Source organism: Mustela nigripes, chromosome 17, assembly GCF_022355385.1.
Source record: "Mustela nigripes isolate SB6536 chromosome 17, MUSNIG.SB6536, whole genome shotgun sequence".
Classification (NCBI taxonomy): Eukaryota; Metazoa; Chordata; class Mammalia; order Carnivora; family Mustelidae; genus Mustela; species Mustela nigripes.
The window spans coordinates 43,036,930-43,054,197 of record NC_081573.1 but is presented as its reverse complement, the minus strand read 5'-3'; the positions used below and the strand labels follow the sequence as shown (position 1 = coordinate 43,054,197).

Below are 17,268 nucleotides of genomic sequence, written 5' to 3'. Positions count from 1 at the left end.
ACCAGGCAGAGGTGCGGCAGATGCGGCAGCGGGCCCACAGAGCCACAGGGAGGAGCACGGCCATCTGCCCAAACCCAGCCTACATCAGGGGAACTCCCTGAACCCCCATCTACAGATGCCTGAGTGGTAACACAGGATGGTGTTTAAACTATGGAGTGTTGGAGCGGTTTGTTACACAGCAATAACTAACTGACAGAGTCTGCCTACTTAAACTTCAGATCTGAGAAGTTACTGTATCACCATATTACCTAGCAGTCTAACAGCAGAAGCAGTAGTGATACAATGATGATGCCAACACTACATTCACAACGGCTGACCTTATTTGAACACTTATTATGTGCTAAGCTCTTTCTTTTTTTAAATTTTTATTTATTTTTAAAATTTCTTTTCAGTGTTCCAGAATTCATTGTTTATGCACCACATAAACAATGCTCCATGCAGATTTTATTTCTGCAAACAGTGCTCCATGCAGATTTTATTTCTGCATGGGAAAGAGAGAGAGACAGTGTGTGTGTGCGAGCAGGGAGAAGGGCAGAGAGGGGGAGAGAGAACTTCAAGCAGACTCCATGCTGAGCGTGGAGCAATGCCATGCTTGATCTCATGACCCTGAGATCACACCCTGAGCTGACATCAAGAGTCGGACACTTGACCGACTGAGCCCCTAGGTGCCCCTGTGCTAGGTACTTTCAAGTGACTAACTCATTTAATCTTAATATTAACCTCCCTTTATAGACTTTTTACGATAGAACAGTTTTAGATTTACAGAATTACTGAGAAGACAGCACAGAGAGTTCTCATGAATTCCACACCCATTTGTCCCTATTATTAACTTTTGCATTAGCGTGGTCCCTTTGTCACAATTAATGAACTAAGAGTGATATATTATTATCAGCAAAAGCCCATAATTTACTCAGATTCTCTCTGTTTTTCCTGAATACCCTTTTTCTGTTCCAGGATCCTATCTACCACATTACATTTAATCATCATATTTTCTTAAGCTCTGACAGTTTTACCCCTCCTCACCTTTATTAAATTTTAATTTTTCTGGTAATAGTTTATTGAGATTTAACTCACATATCATAATATTTGCCAATTTAAAGTATACAATTCAATGGTTCCTACAATACTGACAGAGTTGTGCAATAATCCTTACTGTCAATTTCAGAATGTTTTCATCACCCCAAAAACCAAGCCTTACCCTTCAGCTATTACCTCCCAATGCTCTCCCCTTTCCCACCAGCCCTAGGCAACTACTTATTTAGTTTCTGTCTCTATAACTTTCCCTATTCTGGAAAAAAAGATTTCCCTATTGTGCATATTTCTTTATAATTTCTTATAATTTCCCTATTTTGCATGTTTCTTATAAAGGAATGGTTTAATATGTGGTCTTCTGTGACTGGCTTCTTCCACTTACGATGTTTTTCAAGGTTCATCCCTTCCATACCATGTTTCAGTATCTCCTTTTTGTAAGGACTGAATAACATTCCACTGTATGGATAAAGTACAGTTTGTTTCCCCATTCATCAGCTGATGGGTATCTGTGTTGTTTCCACCTTTTGGCTCATTCATGCTCTCTCTCTCTCTCTCTCAAAATAAATAAATAAAATCTTCAAAAAAATATTTGGAATCCACAAATTAATGGAGATGGGGAAAAAAGAATCACAAAAGAGAAATACAATTATTGCAAAAAACATTTTGATGAAAAAATTCTATATACTATGAGATTCTTTTATGAGCTTTTTTTTTATTATTATTATTATTTTAAGATTTTACTTACTTATTTGACAGAAAGAGCAAAAGCAAGGGGAGCAGCAGGCAGTGGGACAGGGAGAAGCAGGCTCCTGCTGAGCAGGGAGCCAAATGTGGGGCTCTATCCTAGGACTTAGGGATCATGACCTGAGCCGAAGGCAGACACGTGACCAACTGAGCCAACCAGGTGCCCCCACTATGAGATTCTTTTAGTTTAAAGAGAAAGCAAGGATGCATTCTAGCAGTAGTCAAGTACATAAATGGTTAAGGTAATGAGAATTCATGTGTGAGCCATTTTTTACCTCCTTGAATGGGAAGAAATGTACTTTAATCTAAAGAATAATGAATGGGGTGCCTGGGTGGCTCAGTGGGTTGAGCCTCTGCCTTTGGCCCAGGTCATGATCTCAGGGTCCTGGGGTCGAACCCCGCAGCAGGTTCTCTGCTCCACATGGAGCCTGTTTCCCTCTCTCTCTCTGCCTGCCTCACTGCCTATTTGTGATCTCTGTCTGTCAAATAAATAAATAAAATCTTAAAAAAAAAAAAGAATAATGAAGACCTCCTCATCATTATCACTGAAATTCTATGAGAACCCTTAGGGAACCATCCAGGAATATTATTATTATGACTTAAATAGCTAGGGGGCAGGAAGATGGCAAAATGACCTTGTGGTTCCACGACTTTAGAGATTTTGTGCAAACATACATGCTACAATATTTGGTCCACAGACTCCAAGTCCTTTAACCAGGACTAACTTACCCTGAATAGCAGACAGATATACAAAGGTGTCTTCATGCTCCAAGTTCTCCAAGAATATCTGGAACCACAAAAGAGAATAGTGATATGATTCACAAAGAGCAAGCAAGATATGAGACCCCTTAGAGCATCCTCAAAAGAATAAATGCTTTTCTTCTTGTTTGTCTTAGCTAGACATTGGTCTGACTTCACAATCTTACAGGGAAAACAGCATATATGGTTGAAGTCCCATTTTTATAATAGCTAAAGAAGGGTGGCACGTTTAGGGGAGGTACTTCCTGAAGTGGCTAAGTATATACCAGATGTAGGCATGGAAACCAAAATCTGGAAGAAAAATCCTCAACATCTTCTCCACTACTGCCCATAGTAGACAACATTCTCATCTGTGTTAAGATACATTACAAGTCATGACACACAAGATGCCATGTTTGGAGTTAGGTCCAATCGATGGCATATTTGCTATAATTTGATCCTTTTATCTTGCACTCAGAAAGTTTATGGGAATAGAAGTGACAGACAGAGATGTTATTGGAATAAGAATGTGTTCTAATTTATTTTTTTAAACCTTTGCAAATTTCGGTACTTCAATTGACCTTAGGTACATATTATTTTCCAAAGATTATCTCACAGTTTAGGAACACACCAGGGTGTGTCAATTACGGAAGGTACTGTTTATCTAGAAAATATGATAGCGACATGTTAGGTTTAGGCCCTAATATGAGTGCCAGAGAAAGATGGTGGCCATGTACTCAAGGGCCTCCTGCTTGGTATCTGGGGGAGGAAGGGGTATCTGTTTCATTTACAGTGAGGCATCCTTTTCTGGCATAGTGATTCTTGATAGCAAGTTGATGCTGCTAGTCTCCACATACGCAGCATGTTAGGGAGAGCCTACATTAGTGAAACTAGAAAGAGGGCCAGGTTGGAAGGGGTGGGACCAGGTAAGTGAAGGAAGTTTAATCCAGGGTAGTGACCACAGGAATAAAGAGGATATTTTTGATGACTGCTCAAAGGAGATATATACTTTGATGTTTTCAGCAATATTTCAAAGGCAGCAGATCCTTGGCACATTTCTGGGCCTTGGTTTGCTCATCTATAAAATGGGGATAATACTAATATTGCAGCTGTTATGAGGACTGGAGATAATATCTAAAAGATACACGATCTAATAATAAACAGCAGCTGTTGTTATTATTATTACTATTAAGTTATTTGAGGCAGGGAAGGGAAAAGGGAAAGGGACAGAGAAACTCAAGCAGACTCTGCACTGAGCACAGAGCTGGATGCGGGGCTCTATCCCACGACGCTGAGATCATGACCTGAGCTGAAACCAAGAGTCAGACACTTAACTGTGTGCCACCCAGTGCCCCCAACAGCAGTTATTATTATTATACTATTGGTTCTAATACTTTAGTGAGTAAAGATAAATGTTTTCAATCAGAATTATAACTCTTCATCTAATAGCTAAAGTGTACGAAAGAGATGATAATAATAATGATAATGACTGAACCATTACCGGATCCTCATTATATGCTGATCACTAGAACTAGTGCTTTACACAAACTGTTTTTTCTTCTCCATGGTGTCAGCAGGGCTGCATTCATTCCCTCTAAAGTCTCTTACTTTATTTTTATTTTTATTTTTTAATTTATTTTAAGTAAGTTCTATGCCTAACGTGGGGCTCAACCTTAAAACCCTGAGATCAAGAGTTGCCTGCTCTACCAACTGAGCCAGCCAGCGGCCCGCACATGGACTATTTTATTTTAAATCCTTCTTTTTTTTAAGATTTTGTTTTTAAGTTATCTTTACACCTAATACGGGGTTCAAACTCACAACCCCATGATCAAAAGTTGTATACTGTACCGACGGAGCCATAACGTGGGTCCTATTGCTCTATTGTTATTACCCTCACTTTACAGATGTAGAAATTGAGGCTCGGAAAATTTAAATGACTTGTCCAAGAAATTCATCTGGGATTTGATCAGTAGTCTCTAGACCTTGCTCTTTTTTTTTCCCCCCTAAGATTTTATTTATTTATTTGATAGAGAGAGAGATAGCAAGAGGGAACACAAGCAGAGGGAGTGGGAGAGGGAGAAGCAGACTCCCTGCTGAGCAGGAAGCCTGATGCAGGGCTCCATGTCAAGACCCTGGGATCATGACCTGAGCAGAAGGCAGACGCTTCATGATTGAACCACTCAGGTGCCCCCAGCCACTTTGCTCTTGATCTCTAACCCATATTAAGGTCAGGCAAACTCCCTCAAAAGGGAAAAGATCCTCAGCTCAACACACATTTTCTCCCACATACATCTTCCATGTAAAGATTAGCTTCTTCCCCGTGATGGAGGGAGAAGGCAGGGAGGCTTGGGGGAAAGGGAAGGCCCAGTTCTGTATGAGTCTCCTCTTAAAAGGGGCCCAGAAAAAACAGGGGCACCTGGGTGGCTCAGTCAGTTAAGCATCTGCCTTTGGCTCAGGTCATGATCTCAGGGTCCTGGGATGGAGCCCAGCGTCGAGCTCCCTGTTCAGCAGAGAGTTGCTTCTCCCTCTCACTCCCCCTCTGTGTGTTCTCTCTCTCTCATTCCCCATCAAATAAATAAACAAAAATCTTATATATAAAAAAACAAACAAACAGGTGGCTTCTTGGAAATATGGTCATGATGTTCCATCCCCTTTTCTTCCCTGTTCATGCTCAACTGAGTGGTCTCAGGTGGTTATCTAAGTCTTCCTTGTGTCTAAGTCTTAACTCATCAGAACAATTATAACTTCCCTCAGGGTAGTCCAGGGCAGTGTTCGATACACAGTCAAGGCTCCTGGAAAGCTGCCCCACTCTGTGTGCGTGTGTTTTGCCCCTGTGTTCTACTCACCTTGAGAAGCTTCTCTTGCATCTCAAGGGCTTTTGCTTCTCTCTGCTCTATCCAGCAGGAAAGAGTTCGCAGAGCAGCAGCCCGGGTTGGAATCTGAGGATCATAAGCTGATAAAAGAACCTCCTGGAGCTGGTCTGTGGTTACACTTCCAGATTTCTGGTTTGTAGTGGCTCTGGGCTCACTGACCTCCTGAGGAATGAGTGGAGCACTAGATTTCAGGCCCGTTTGTTTGGATTTCTCATGGCCTTGCTGTTGTTTGCGGTGAGACTCATCGTTGTAACTTTCATGACTGGTTTGTTGCTGCTCTTCTATCTTCCCTTCTGGATCCTTTTTGTTCAGGGTACTCTGGGCAGCCACACTGACAGCCTCGGTGGAAAAGGCCCCATGGGTAGAGATGGTGATACGGAGATCAATGGCGAGCTCCTGGATGACAGGGTCTGGGTATACCTTGGAGACCTTCTCCAACAAAGGCAGCAACTGCTTCAGGACAGCAAAATCACTTGACTTCAACTACAAGATGAAATGAAAAAATGCCAAACCGAAATTAATATAACAGATGTTAACAATGCGTGAGCACAGGGAAACAGATAGTCTGAGTTAGAGGGGCAGGGAGCATATCTTATTCGTGGTGTGATCAGCATAGTCTAGCTCTCGGCAACTATGGCTAAATAAACACAGCTAATACTTACTAAATACATACCCTGAGCAGGTACTTTTCTGAGTTAAAAATACACCAGTGATGAATATGATTACACTTAATTTTTACAACCTGGTGGGAAAAACATGGTTATCTTATGGTTTTAATTTTCATTAGCCAGACTACCTACCAGGGCTGTTAAGCATCCTTTCATGTTTATTAGCTGCTTGGATTTCTTTTTCTGTGAACAGCTTGTTTACATCCTTTGTACACACTTATCTAGTACAGCTATTCTTACCTTATCAGATTGTAATACCCAGTCAGATGGTGAAATTCTTTTCTAGATTATTATATTTTGATTTTTATTATCTTTTTTCTCATTCTATTGTTTTTTTCCACTTTTATGTACCTTTTACTATAAAAAGGCGAGTTAATATTAGCACTATTACTTAGTGTCCAACATATACTGCTATGTAAATGTTTTAAGACAAAATATGATAAACAAAAAAACCCACACATATTCATATCCCTATGACCTAGCTATAATTACTATCTACATTATATAAATGGTGGAAACTGAGACACAGAAGAGTTAAGTAACATGTCTGAGCTCACACAACTGGAAGATGGTAAGATATGAATTCATTAAGTCTGGCTCCAGAGTCTGCACCCTTACCTAATCCCCTATACAGTCGCGATTGAATAAATAAAACAGCTCTTAACAATATTTTCTAAAGTAGCTGGTCAGCACTCAAGGACATCATACGTCTGGAAGGGATTGGGACAGTAACTAGCAAGAGGGAATTTCTCCCAGGAAATGAGAGTGAAATTACGTAAGGTTTTATTCTCTCCAGAAGCTCTGTGCTATAATGCCACATGCCTTACTAGGAAAAGTACATGTGCAGTCAGTAGAGAAACAAGAATCAATGATAATCCTTTTCTGTTTGAAAACACTAGGAATATTATCATATGAGGCTTCATTAGTCCCTGATATCTGAAAACCCTGCAGATCTTAAATCCTTTTTAGAACAAGGTGAAATTATTCATTACTTACTCACTCACTTGTTTCATTATCCAACCAACCAACCAACCAACCATCTTTGTGAGACCTATATAATGTTCTCATTTAAACTCTACATGCACAGAACTGTAACTGTTTATTTCCCCCACCACCTCCCTTCCAAGTAAATGAAAACCTGAGGTTCATGTCAGGCTTGTACCTGGAGAATTTCACCATACGCGTCCCTCAGATTTCTTTGTTTAAATAATTAGGATCTATGCAAAATGGACAGACAGTAAAATTTCTAGCTTTGCAACATATGTTAACCTATTTTTAAGTGTACGACAACTGACCATTCCAATATTACCCTATCTTAAAGGAAGAAGAGAATATGCATGTCCAGAATAAAAATATATGTTATCCAAGAAAAGGACCAATTTCATCAGGAATCTGTGGAACTGGGAAAGATATTTTAGTAATAGATAGTAATCATAGACATTTGTTTTTTCTTTAAGCATCTGAAATGGGAGTATCTACTTAAAGCTATAATGCATAGCCTCTTTTTATCTCAACTGTATACAGTAATTTATTCTTTAAAAAAAAAAAAAGACAAATAGACCAATGGAACAAAATAGAGAATTCAGAAAGAAACCTATATATAGTCAATTGATCTTTTAAGTTTTTTTAACTGAAGTACAATTGACACACGATGTTACATTAGTTTCATGTGTGCAATTCAGTGATTCCAGCATAGTACTAACAAAAGAACAAAGTTAACAAAAGGGAGAAAAGGCAGACTTTTCAATAAGTGGTGCTTGAACAACTAGACATTCATGTGCAAAAAAATGAATTTTTTTTTCAGTGCAAGAAGGTGTTTTTATTATAGCACAGGGACAAGATCCGTAGGCAGAAAGAGCTGCCAAGAAATGAATTTAGACACAGACTTTACACTATCACAAAAATTAGCTCAAAATGGATCACAGACTTACATGTAAAATGCAAAACTATAAAATTCTTGCAAGATAACGTAAGAGAAAATCTAGATGACTTCGAGTATGGCACTGACTTTTTTAGAAAAAATATCAAAGAAAAAATCCATGAAAGAAATAACTGATAAACTAGATTTTATTAAAATTTTAAAAATTTTAAGCTTTTACTCTGCAAAAGACAATGTCAAGAGAAAGACTTACGGACTAAGAGGAAATATTTGCAAAAGACGTATCTGATAAAGGATGGTTATCCAAAATACACAAAGAACTCTTAAAACTCAACAATTTACAAGTGAGCAAAAGACCCGAAGAGACTCCTCACCAAAGAAGACACATTAGATATACAGGACACTAAGAGAGGCTCAACATCGCAGGTCATCAGAGAATCGCAAATTAAACCAAGATCCGATTACACACCTCTTAAAATGACTAAAATCCAAAACACTGACAACACCACATGCTGGTGAGGATGTGAAGCAAGAGGAGTTCTCATTCATTGTTGGTGGAAACGCAAAATGGTACAGCCACTTTTGCAAGACAGTTTGGCAGTTTCTTACAAAACTAAACATACTCTCGCCATATGCTCCAGCAACTGAGCTCCTTGGTATTCACCCAAATGACTTGAAAACTTATGTCCATACAAAAACCTGCACATAGATGTTTATAGCAGCTTTATTCATAATTGCCAAAACTTGGAGGCAACCAAGATGTCCTTTAGTAGGTGAAGGGATAAATAGATTGTGGTACATCCAGACCATGGAATATTATTCAGCACTAAAAACAAATGAGCTATCAAACCTGAAAGACATGGACGAACCTTAAATGCATATTACTAAGTGAAAGCAGCTAGTATGGGAAGGCTACATAGTATGTGATCTCAGCTGAGCTACATTCTGGAAAAGACAAAACTATGGAAACAATAAAATCAGTGGTTGCCAAGGGTTTGATGGGAGAGATGAATCGGCAGAGCACAAAGAATTTTAAGGGCAGTGAAACTGTTATGAGTGATATTATAATGATAAACACATGTCATTATCCATTGGTCAAAACCCACAGAGTACACAATACCAAGAGTGAACCATAATGTAAACTATAGACTGTGAGTGATAATGATGTGTCAAAGTAGAATCATTGATAGTAATAAATGTACCACTCCTGTGCAGAATGTTGCTAGCGGGGGAGGCTGTGCTCTGTGGGGCAGGAGGTATGTGGGAAGTCGTACCTCCTGCTCAATTTTGCTGTGCATCCAAAGCTGCTCTAAAAAATAGTCTAATAATAAAAAACCCAATCATCTTCTCTTCCAATTTTCAAACTTCTTAGTCATTGTGGGATTCCTCTTATTCAATTGGGTAACTTCTCTAATCATCATAGGCAAGTAGATGGATTCTCAATCCAGTAGTTTAAAAGGCTTAAGATTAAAGTTGTGCATTCTTTCAGCTTCACAATTCTACAGATTTCCCACTATGAGAATAATCAGGGAGATCCCAAGACTACAGGTGCCAACTATTTTGTTCATAAATGTTCAAAAAATTTTTGAGGTATAAAGTAATATTCATTTAATTGATAGATGAGAAAATGGAACCACTGAGTAATTCTTATTTTTCAAGAGTCACCGAGGACCATATCAAAATTGAGAATTAACCATATAGCCTTCATTTCTAGTCTTGTCACTGCTTCTCAGCACAGATCTCATATGCAGACTTCAGAATTCTGTATAGAAGGCCCTGAGGCCTGAAGCCCTCAAGCGAGTGACAGATTTCCTTTATCTGGCTGTGTTTCTTCCAGAGTCTCTGGAATACTTCAGGAGTGGAATGAGCAGGGCTATGTCAGCCTACGTCTATGATTTCCTTCAGGGTGTCAGGCATGAACCAGTTAGATGGGGAGTTCTGAAATTCTGCAAGTTTTCAAATTAAAGAACTGGGGATTGGACCGGTAGGGATGGGAGTGAGAGTCGGGAGTGGTGGGAGGGAGCTTGCTAGCGGAGGTAAACATACGAGAACCAACGGACAGCCAGAGGAGGGCATGTGTCCACTGAAAAAGTCCTACATGAGGCTTTGCAAAGTTCACCTATGGGGCATACAAATTCTCATCCTGCTTTGTCCTGCTCCAGTGAGAATGACGATTTTGGAAGAATCCAAGAATCTCTTCTAGGAATAAAATTCTGACCTAAAAATTCCTAGTTCCAAGAATTACTTATGTTTATTCTTTGTGTTCTCATTTCTTTGTATCATCTATGTTTCTTCAGATATTTAGCTGAGTAGTTTACATGTCCAGTTCTTATTTATAATGTCATGAACTTATTTACAAGTGGTATTTTTGTTTTGGTTCTAAGTCAGCATGCAGTACAGCCTGTTTTATAATGAGCAACACATGAGATACGGAAAGGTGAATCTTTTTTTTTTTTTTAATTAAGAATTCACTGGCTTGGGCGCCTGGGTGGCTCAGTGGTTTAAGCCGCTACCTTCAGCTCGGGTCATGATCCCAGAGTCCTGGGATCGAGTCCCACATCGGGTTCTCTGTTCAGCAGGGAGCCTGCTTCCTCCTCTCTCTCTCTCTGCCTGCCTCTCTGCCTACATGTAATCTCTCTGTCAAATAAATAAATAAATAATCTTTAAAAAAAAAAAAAGAATTCACTGGCTTAATTATAGCCACTAGAAGGTAAACTCCATGAGGACAGAGAGGCACATAATAAATATTTCTTGAATGAGTTCACTCTATGATACTCTCAGAAAACGTAGTATGAGATCTCAAGATTTGGGTTCAAGTCCCAGTCCCACCACCCTAAGCCTCAAGCTCAGATCAGCTCCATGCAGCAGTGCTTTAGGGGACCTGATGGACCCTGGAACAACATTAGGAAACTGTTTCCTGGGGCGCCTGGGTGGCTCAGCGGGTTAAAGTCTCTGCCTTTGGCTCAGGTCATGGGATAGAGCCCTACATCGGGCTCTCTGCTCAGCAGGGAGCCTGCTTTCCCCAACCCTCCCAACCCTCCCCCCCCCCCAACCCCCGTGCCTGCCTCTTTGTCTACTTGTAATCTCTGCCTGTCAAATAAATAAATAAAATCTTAAAAAAAAAAAAGAAACTGCTTCCTAAAGGGACAGGAAAGTTACTGATGACCAAGTGTGAAATTTAGAAAATGAGTTTGGAATAACACTTGTCTAGTTAGCAATCCTAGACCTAGGCTTTCTCCAAATTAACTCCTCTTCCCAGACACTATGTTCTAATAATCAACTTAATTACACAAATTGGAAAGGAAAGAAAGGTTTAAATGCTGTTAGATTCTGTTTCATTAGCTAAAACGATGAACTCTAATCGGAGGTAGGTATAATAAAATCTAGACTCTGAAGCAAAAGCCTTTGCCTGACAGTGACTGTCAGAAAACATAATTAAGAATCATGACTTGTTTCCCTAATACAAAACCAGAAAACCCAGCATTACTATAGAAGCCCCTTATGAATTCATGGATAAAAGAGGAAAAAAAAAAAAAAAAAACCCAACAGATCTAGGGCAAAAGTAAAGGGGTAACGTGTTTAAGTTCACTTAACTAAATGCAAAGTCAGAAGAATGCAGGATGTAATCAGTGAGTCAGGATGGCTCATGGAAGGGCAGGGCCAGGTAAGGGATGTACACTGTATTAGTCAGGTGAATCTATCTCAAAACATGACTAATTTATATTGCCAGTCCCCCAACAACGGGCCTCTAGAAAGGGAAATAGAAATATCTGTGTTCCCTTTTCCATTTCGGATGTGACATAAAATTCTAAGTGTTAAATAAGGGAAAAGCACAAAAACCCTCAACTTATGGAAACAAAACTATTCTTTTTTTTTTTTTTTTTTTTTTTTTTTATAAAAATTTTATTTATTTATTTGACAGACAGAGATCACAAGTAGGCAGAGAGGCAGGCAGAGAGAGAGAGGAGGAAGCAGGCTCCCTGCTGAGCAGAGAGCCCGATGCGGGACTCGATCCCAGGACCTTGAGATCATGACCTGAGCTGAAGGCAGCGGCTTAACCCACTGAGCCACCCAGGCGCCCCAACAAAACTATTCTTAACACTCAACCAGAAAAACAAAAACCAGTCAGGCCAACTAAATCCAATAACAACACAACCTAAGAAAAACTATTCCGATGGTGAATCCCTCCTTGGTAATTCTAACAGCAGGGATATAATAGGACTTGAGAAACAGAACTAAAAATGATTTGTTCAAACTACTTGGAAAATATAAATCTGAAGTACTGAGTAAATCAACCAAGAAATGGGCTTCACCTTACAATAGGCCCAAATAAAATTATTTTTTGTCTTAAGGACAGGCTAAAAGGAGGCAAATTCTAATATATCACAAATCAGTATCAGATTTGAATTTTCAAGTTAAAAAATCCATTCCCAGAGGGCTCCCCTCTCATTGCTAACAGTTATGACCAGTCTGATTTGGGGTCAGATTTTATTATACTTGCACTAAGCTTATTCTGTTTTCTCAGTTTCCTAACACACACACGCACACACGTGCACGTGCACAGCCCCCTCCCTTCTTGTCCAGCACTGCTCTGACCCTTGGTCTCTACAGTTCAGCTACACTTATATCCCAGTATTTAAGGATACTGAACTCTTTCCTGCTTCCCAGCCTTTGTCTGACTGAAAGAGTTGCCTCCACTTGCACCACATATACAGCCCCAAACCCCTACTCACCGTTCAAGTCTCAGCTTAAACTGGTACCCCCTCCGTGAAACCTTTCCAGCCTACGTTAGATGTTAAGCTCTCCTGGTACCCTCCTCTTCTCTTTTCAGGCACTGCATTCAATTCTAAGTATATTTTTTGAATAGTCATTTAGTGTCTGGCTCCTCACTGCCTATAAACTGCAGGGTAGGGAACATGTTTGCATCATCCACGGCAGGATTCCCAGGCCCTCAGCAGGCACATAGCAATAAGCAACAAATATTTTTTGAGTGAATGAATTTAAATATTATAAATTAAGTATGTAAAACGTACATGCACTTGGGGCACCTGGGTGGCACAGCTGGTTCAGTGCCTGCCTCTTGGTTTTGGCTCAGGTCATGGTCTCAGGGTCCTTGGATCGAGCCCTATGTCAGGTTCTGCGCTTAGTGTGGAATCTGCCTGAGATTCTCTCTCTCTCTCTCTCCGCCCCCTCACTTGTGCTGTCTCTCTCTCACTCTCTCTAAAATAAATAAATCTTAAAAAAAAAAAAATAGATGCACTGGACACAAGGCTTTAACATGCTGCATGTGGAGTCCCACGCAATCAGCAGTTTACACAAGTTTCCCCCCAAGTACAGCAGGAGGGAGAGGGGCTGAGCTGTGGAGAGCCTCTTGATTATTATTTTTTTTAATTTTATTTTTTTTATTTTTTTTTAAAGATTTTATTTATTAATTTGACAGAGAGAGATCACAGTAGACAGAGAGGCAGGCAGAGAGAGAGAGGGAAGCAGGCTCCCTGCTGAGCAGAGAGCCCGATGCGGGACTCGATCCCAGGACCCTGAGATCATGACCTGAGCCGAAGGCAGCAACTTAACCCACTGAGCCACCCAGCGCCCCTGGAGAGCCCCTTTATTAAGGGACAGAGAAGCTAGTATTCTCCAGAGATGCACAACACCGTGCCGAATATTTTCAAACGAGGCTTGTGCCAGGTCACAGAGATTCCCGCCCTTCTGATAGTCTAGGCAGGTGATAAGGTGGAAATGGTACAATTTTCTTGTCCTCTACTTTGGCGAGAATTCTCATTAACAACCTGACTTGTTTATCCTCGTTCTCCTAAGTGCAACGCCCACTCTGATTTCTCACACGGTGAGAAGGGAAGCAACACGTTTCTCTCTTCTCTTCCCCCTCCATCCAACGTTGGCTCCTGTCTGCCACTCACCTGAACCGCTCCTCCCAGCATGACGGCCACCAGCCCCATGGACATGCTCAGTGTCTGCGACTCCACGGTGCTCTGTGTCTGGTGGGCCAGGCTTGCACACGCTCGCTGCAGCGTGGCTGCTACGAAGTCCACAACCTGAGACAGAAACGGAATTTAGAATTGGTGAGGACTAAGAAAAAGAATGTCGAAGTTCTCTTCACATGTCAGGTCTACATCCTCACCGTCTTCCTCATCAACATCATGAAGGCAAGACCCTGCAAGAACAGGCACGGTGCTCAGTGTCCTGTGCTCAGTGTTCTAAGTGCCCAGTATCACCTACGTATCGTGTCAACTCTAGGAGGTCAATGTTCCTGTCCTCACATTTTTTAAAAAATATTTTATTTATTTATTTATTTATTTATTTTTAGAGATTTTATTTATTTTATTTGACAGACAGAGATCACAAGTAGGCAGAGAGGCAGGCAGAGAGAGAGGGAGGAGGAAGCAGGCTCCCCACTGAGATTTAACCCACTGAGCCACCCAGGTGCCCCAAAAATATTTTATTTATTTATTTGATGGACAGAGATCACAAGTAGGCAGAGAGGCAGGCAGAGGGTGGGGGAAGCAGGCTCCCCACTGAGCAGAGAGCCCGATGCGGGGCTTGATCCCAGGACCCTGGGATCATGACCTGAGCTGAAGGCAGAGGCTTAACCCACTGAGCCACCCAGGCGCCCTTCACTTTTTTTTTTTTTTAAGAGTTTATTTATTTGAGAGAGAGCACAAGTGGGGAAACTGTGGAAGGAGAGGGGCAGAGAGAAGCAAAATCCCCAGTGGACAGGGAGCCTGACGCAGGACTCGATCCCAGGACCCTGGGATCCTGACCTAAGCCGAAGGCACATGCTGAACAGACTAAGCCACAAAAGTGCCCCCTCTTTTTTTTTTTTTTTAAGTAAACTCTACTCCCAATGTGGGGCTCAAACTCAGGACCCCATGATCAAGAGTTGCATGCTCGACCAACTACACCAGCCAGGCACCCGCATCCTCATTTTTGGAGAATCTGTGAGCTCATTAAGGCCATGCAGTCAATAAAGGAGAAACCTCACTGATATTTTCCCAAATGTTTTAATATACTAATCTAACATCCTTGACTTTTATTGAATTTTGCCAGGAAATTAAAATGAAAAATGACTTGATACTTTCTGACCATCTTAGAGGGTCCTCAGATCTGCTTCTCATACTGAGGCTTCCTTCTCAGGGACCCGCCTGACCCAACCTGGTTATGACAGTCTGATTCTAGTAAGCAAAGAACGGGAGAAGAGGCGCTCAATTTTATCCAGAACTGAGTCCCCAAACAATCTGTACAAGTGATCCAGAGTCATTTTTTTTGGAAGTTTCAGATATTTTTTTAAAGGATTAAGATTATTATTTAAGATTTTATATAGCATTTGGCTAACAACTAAGCTTTAAATGGAATTAATTTGGTCAGCATCATTTTAACGGCACTTGTGTTAACCACCTTAAGTAGAAATACCTCTAAATAAAAGCAAACACACACACATCCGGGCGTACACGCACACACACGTGCAAGCATGCACACACGCACACATATTCAGGATTAATGGCTCAAAAGGGAAAAATCATTTTGAAAGCGGTACAGCTGAGATAGGTCATAATAAGCCTCTAAATACCATGCAAGCTTGCATGTTTAATTCTCTGGGCAAATCACAAGCTATGCTAGAGTCTTTATTGCAAGCTTAAAGTCAGGAGGATGGCTTGTTACCACTTGTCTTTGGAGCAAGGCAGGAAACTAGAAAGGTTATTAAAAGTTCCACTTACTGAAATGAACAATGCTGGTTATGGCAATTTTCACCACCCTCTCAAGCCTAAGACTTTACTGATATTTGAAGTTAAGGACACTGGACTTTCTAGAGAAAATGCTACATTTATCATCTTGGGCCACCTATTTTGCCTCCAAAGAGTTTTCTAAAGCACCCTTGATTACAGGAATCTTCTACTTCAGCACAAATGTATTGTTAAATTGCTAGAAAAGAACTATCTAGCCTTTCCACTTTTTCTGAGGCCTTCCTAAAATAAATAAATAAATAAGATGCTGCAAAACTAGCAGTATGATCCTATTTTTGTTAAGAAAGAAACTGTTTTGGGGCGTCTGGGTGGCTCAGTGGGTTAAGCCGCTGCCTTCGGCTCAGGTCATGATCTCAGGGTCCTGGGATCAAGTCCCGCATCGGGCTCTCTGCTTAGCGGGGAGCCTGCTTCCTCCTCTCTCTCTCTCTGCCTGCCTCTCTGCCTACTTGTGATCTCTGTCTGTCAAATAAAATAAATAAAATCTTTAAAAAAAAAAAAAAGAAAGAAACTGTTTTGGGGCACCTGGGTGGCTCAGCAGGTTAAGCCTCTGCCTTCAGCTCAGGTCATGATCTCAGGGTCCTGGGATCGAGCCCTGCATCAGGCTCTCTGCTCGCTGGGGAGCCTGCTTCCCTTCCTCTCTCTCTGCCAGCCTCTCTGTCTACTTGTGATCTCTCTGTCAAATAAATAAATGAAATCTCTAAAAAAAAAAAAAAGAAAAGAAAAGAAAGAAAGAAACTGTATGTATGTATATTTAAAAAACAAACAAACAAACAAACAAACAAACATAAAAGCAAACACCCAAGGAGCTGTAAACTGTGTATGATAGCCAGCTGTTACTGTCATCCATAATGTGCCCTTTCCTCCAAGCTTTTTTCTTGTAGCAGCAAAACCACCGTACCCATCTGGACAACAGCTCCTCCTGGCTACTACTCATTTCCTGTGACTGGTGCGGCTGCTAGCCACAAGGATAGGTATGTTACTGAAGCGTGTTCTAGAATTTACATACGTTATAGAGAGGAGAGAGGGACTTTCACTTTTTTTTTTTTTAAGATTTTATTTATTTATTTGACAGAGAGGGATCACAAGTAGGCAGCGAGGTAGGCAGAGAGAGAGAGGGGGAAGCAGGCTCCCTGCCGAGCAGAGCCTGATGGGGACACTATCCCAGGACCCGGAGATCATGACCTGAGCCGAAGGCAGCAGCTTAACCCACTGAGCCACCCAGGTGCCCTGGGACTTTTACTTTTTACTTAACCATTTTTGTAATGTTACATAGTCTAAAAAGCCACATATTCCTGAAAGTTTATAAAGAAAACCAGCAGTGCCCTATCCCACTTGTGGCTCTATGGAGGTAACCACTTCCAATGGTTTAGGTGCTTAATTATAACATTAGACATTTACTATTTACCAGGTACCATTCTGAACACATTGCAGACAGTAATTCCCTAAATCATCACCCTCTCCCTATGGGATGTTTAACCATGATGCCAACATCCTGGCAGTCGAGTGGGCGCGGGCTGAGGCCTCACTGTCGAGTCTGTAGATAGGAACCTAACCCTCTAGCTCTTCAGCCTGCT

At 41.0% G+C, this 17,268-nt stretch overlaps 1 protein-coding gene across 1 annotated transcript in view; it reads right to left on the bottom strand.

The window, feature by feature from the left end:
- Positions 1–17,268, bottom strand: part of TANGO6 (transport and golgi organization 6 homolog) — a 184,316-nt gene that overhangs the window by 104,976 nt on the left and 62,072 nt on the right. Inside the window, exons 12-14 of the mRNA XM_059382416.1 lie at positions 13,853–13,987; positions 5,361–5,870; positions 2,506–2,563 (exon numbers count right to left, since the gene is read on the bottom strand). Of these exons, the coding sequence (XP_059238399.1) occupies positions 2,506–2,563; positions 5,361–5,870; positions 13,853–13,987 (703 nt within the window). The remainder of the gene's footprint in view (positions 1–2,505; positions 2,564–5,360; positions 5,871–13,852; positions 13,988–17,268) is intronic.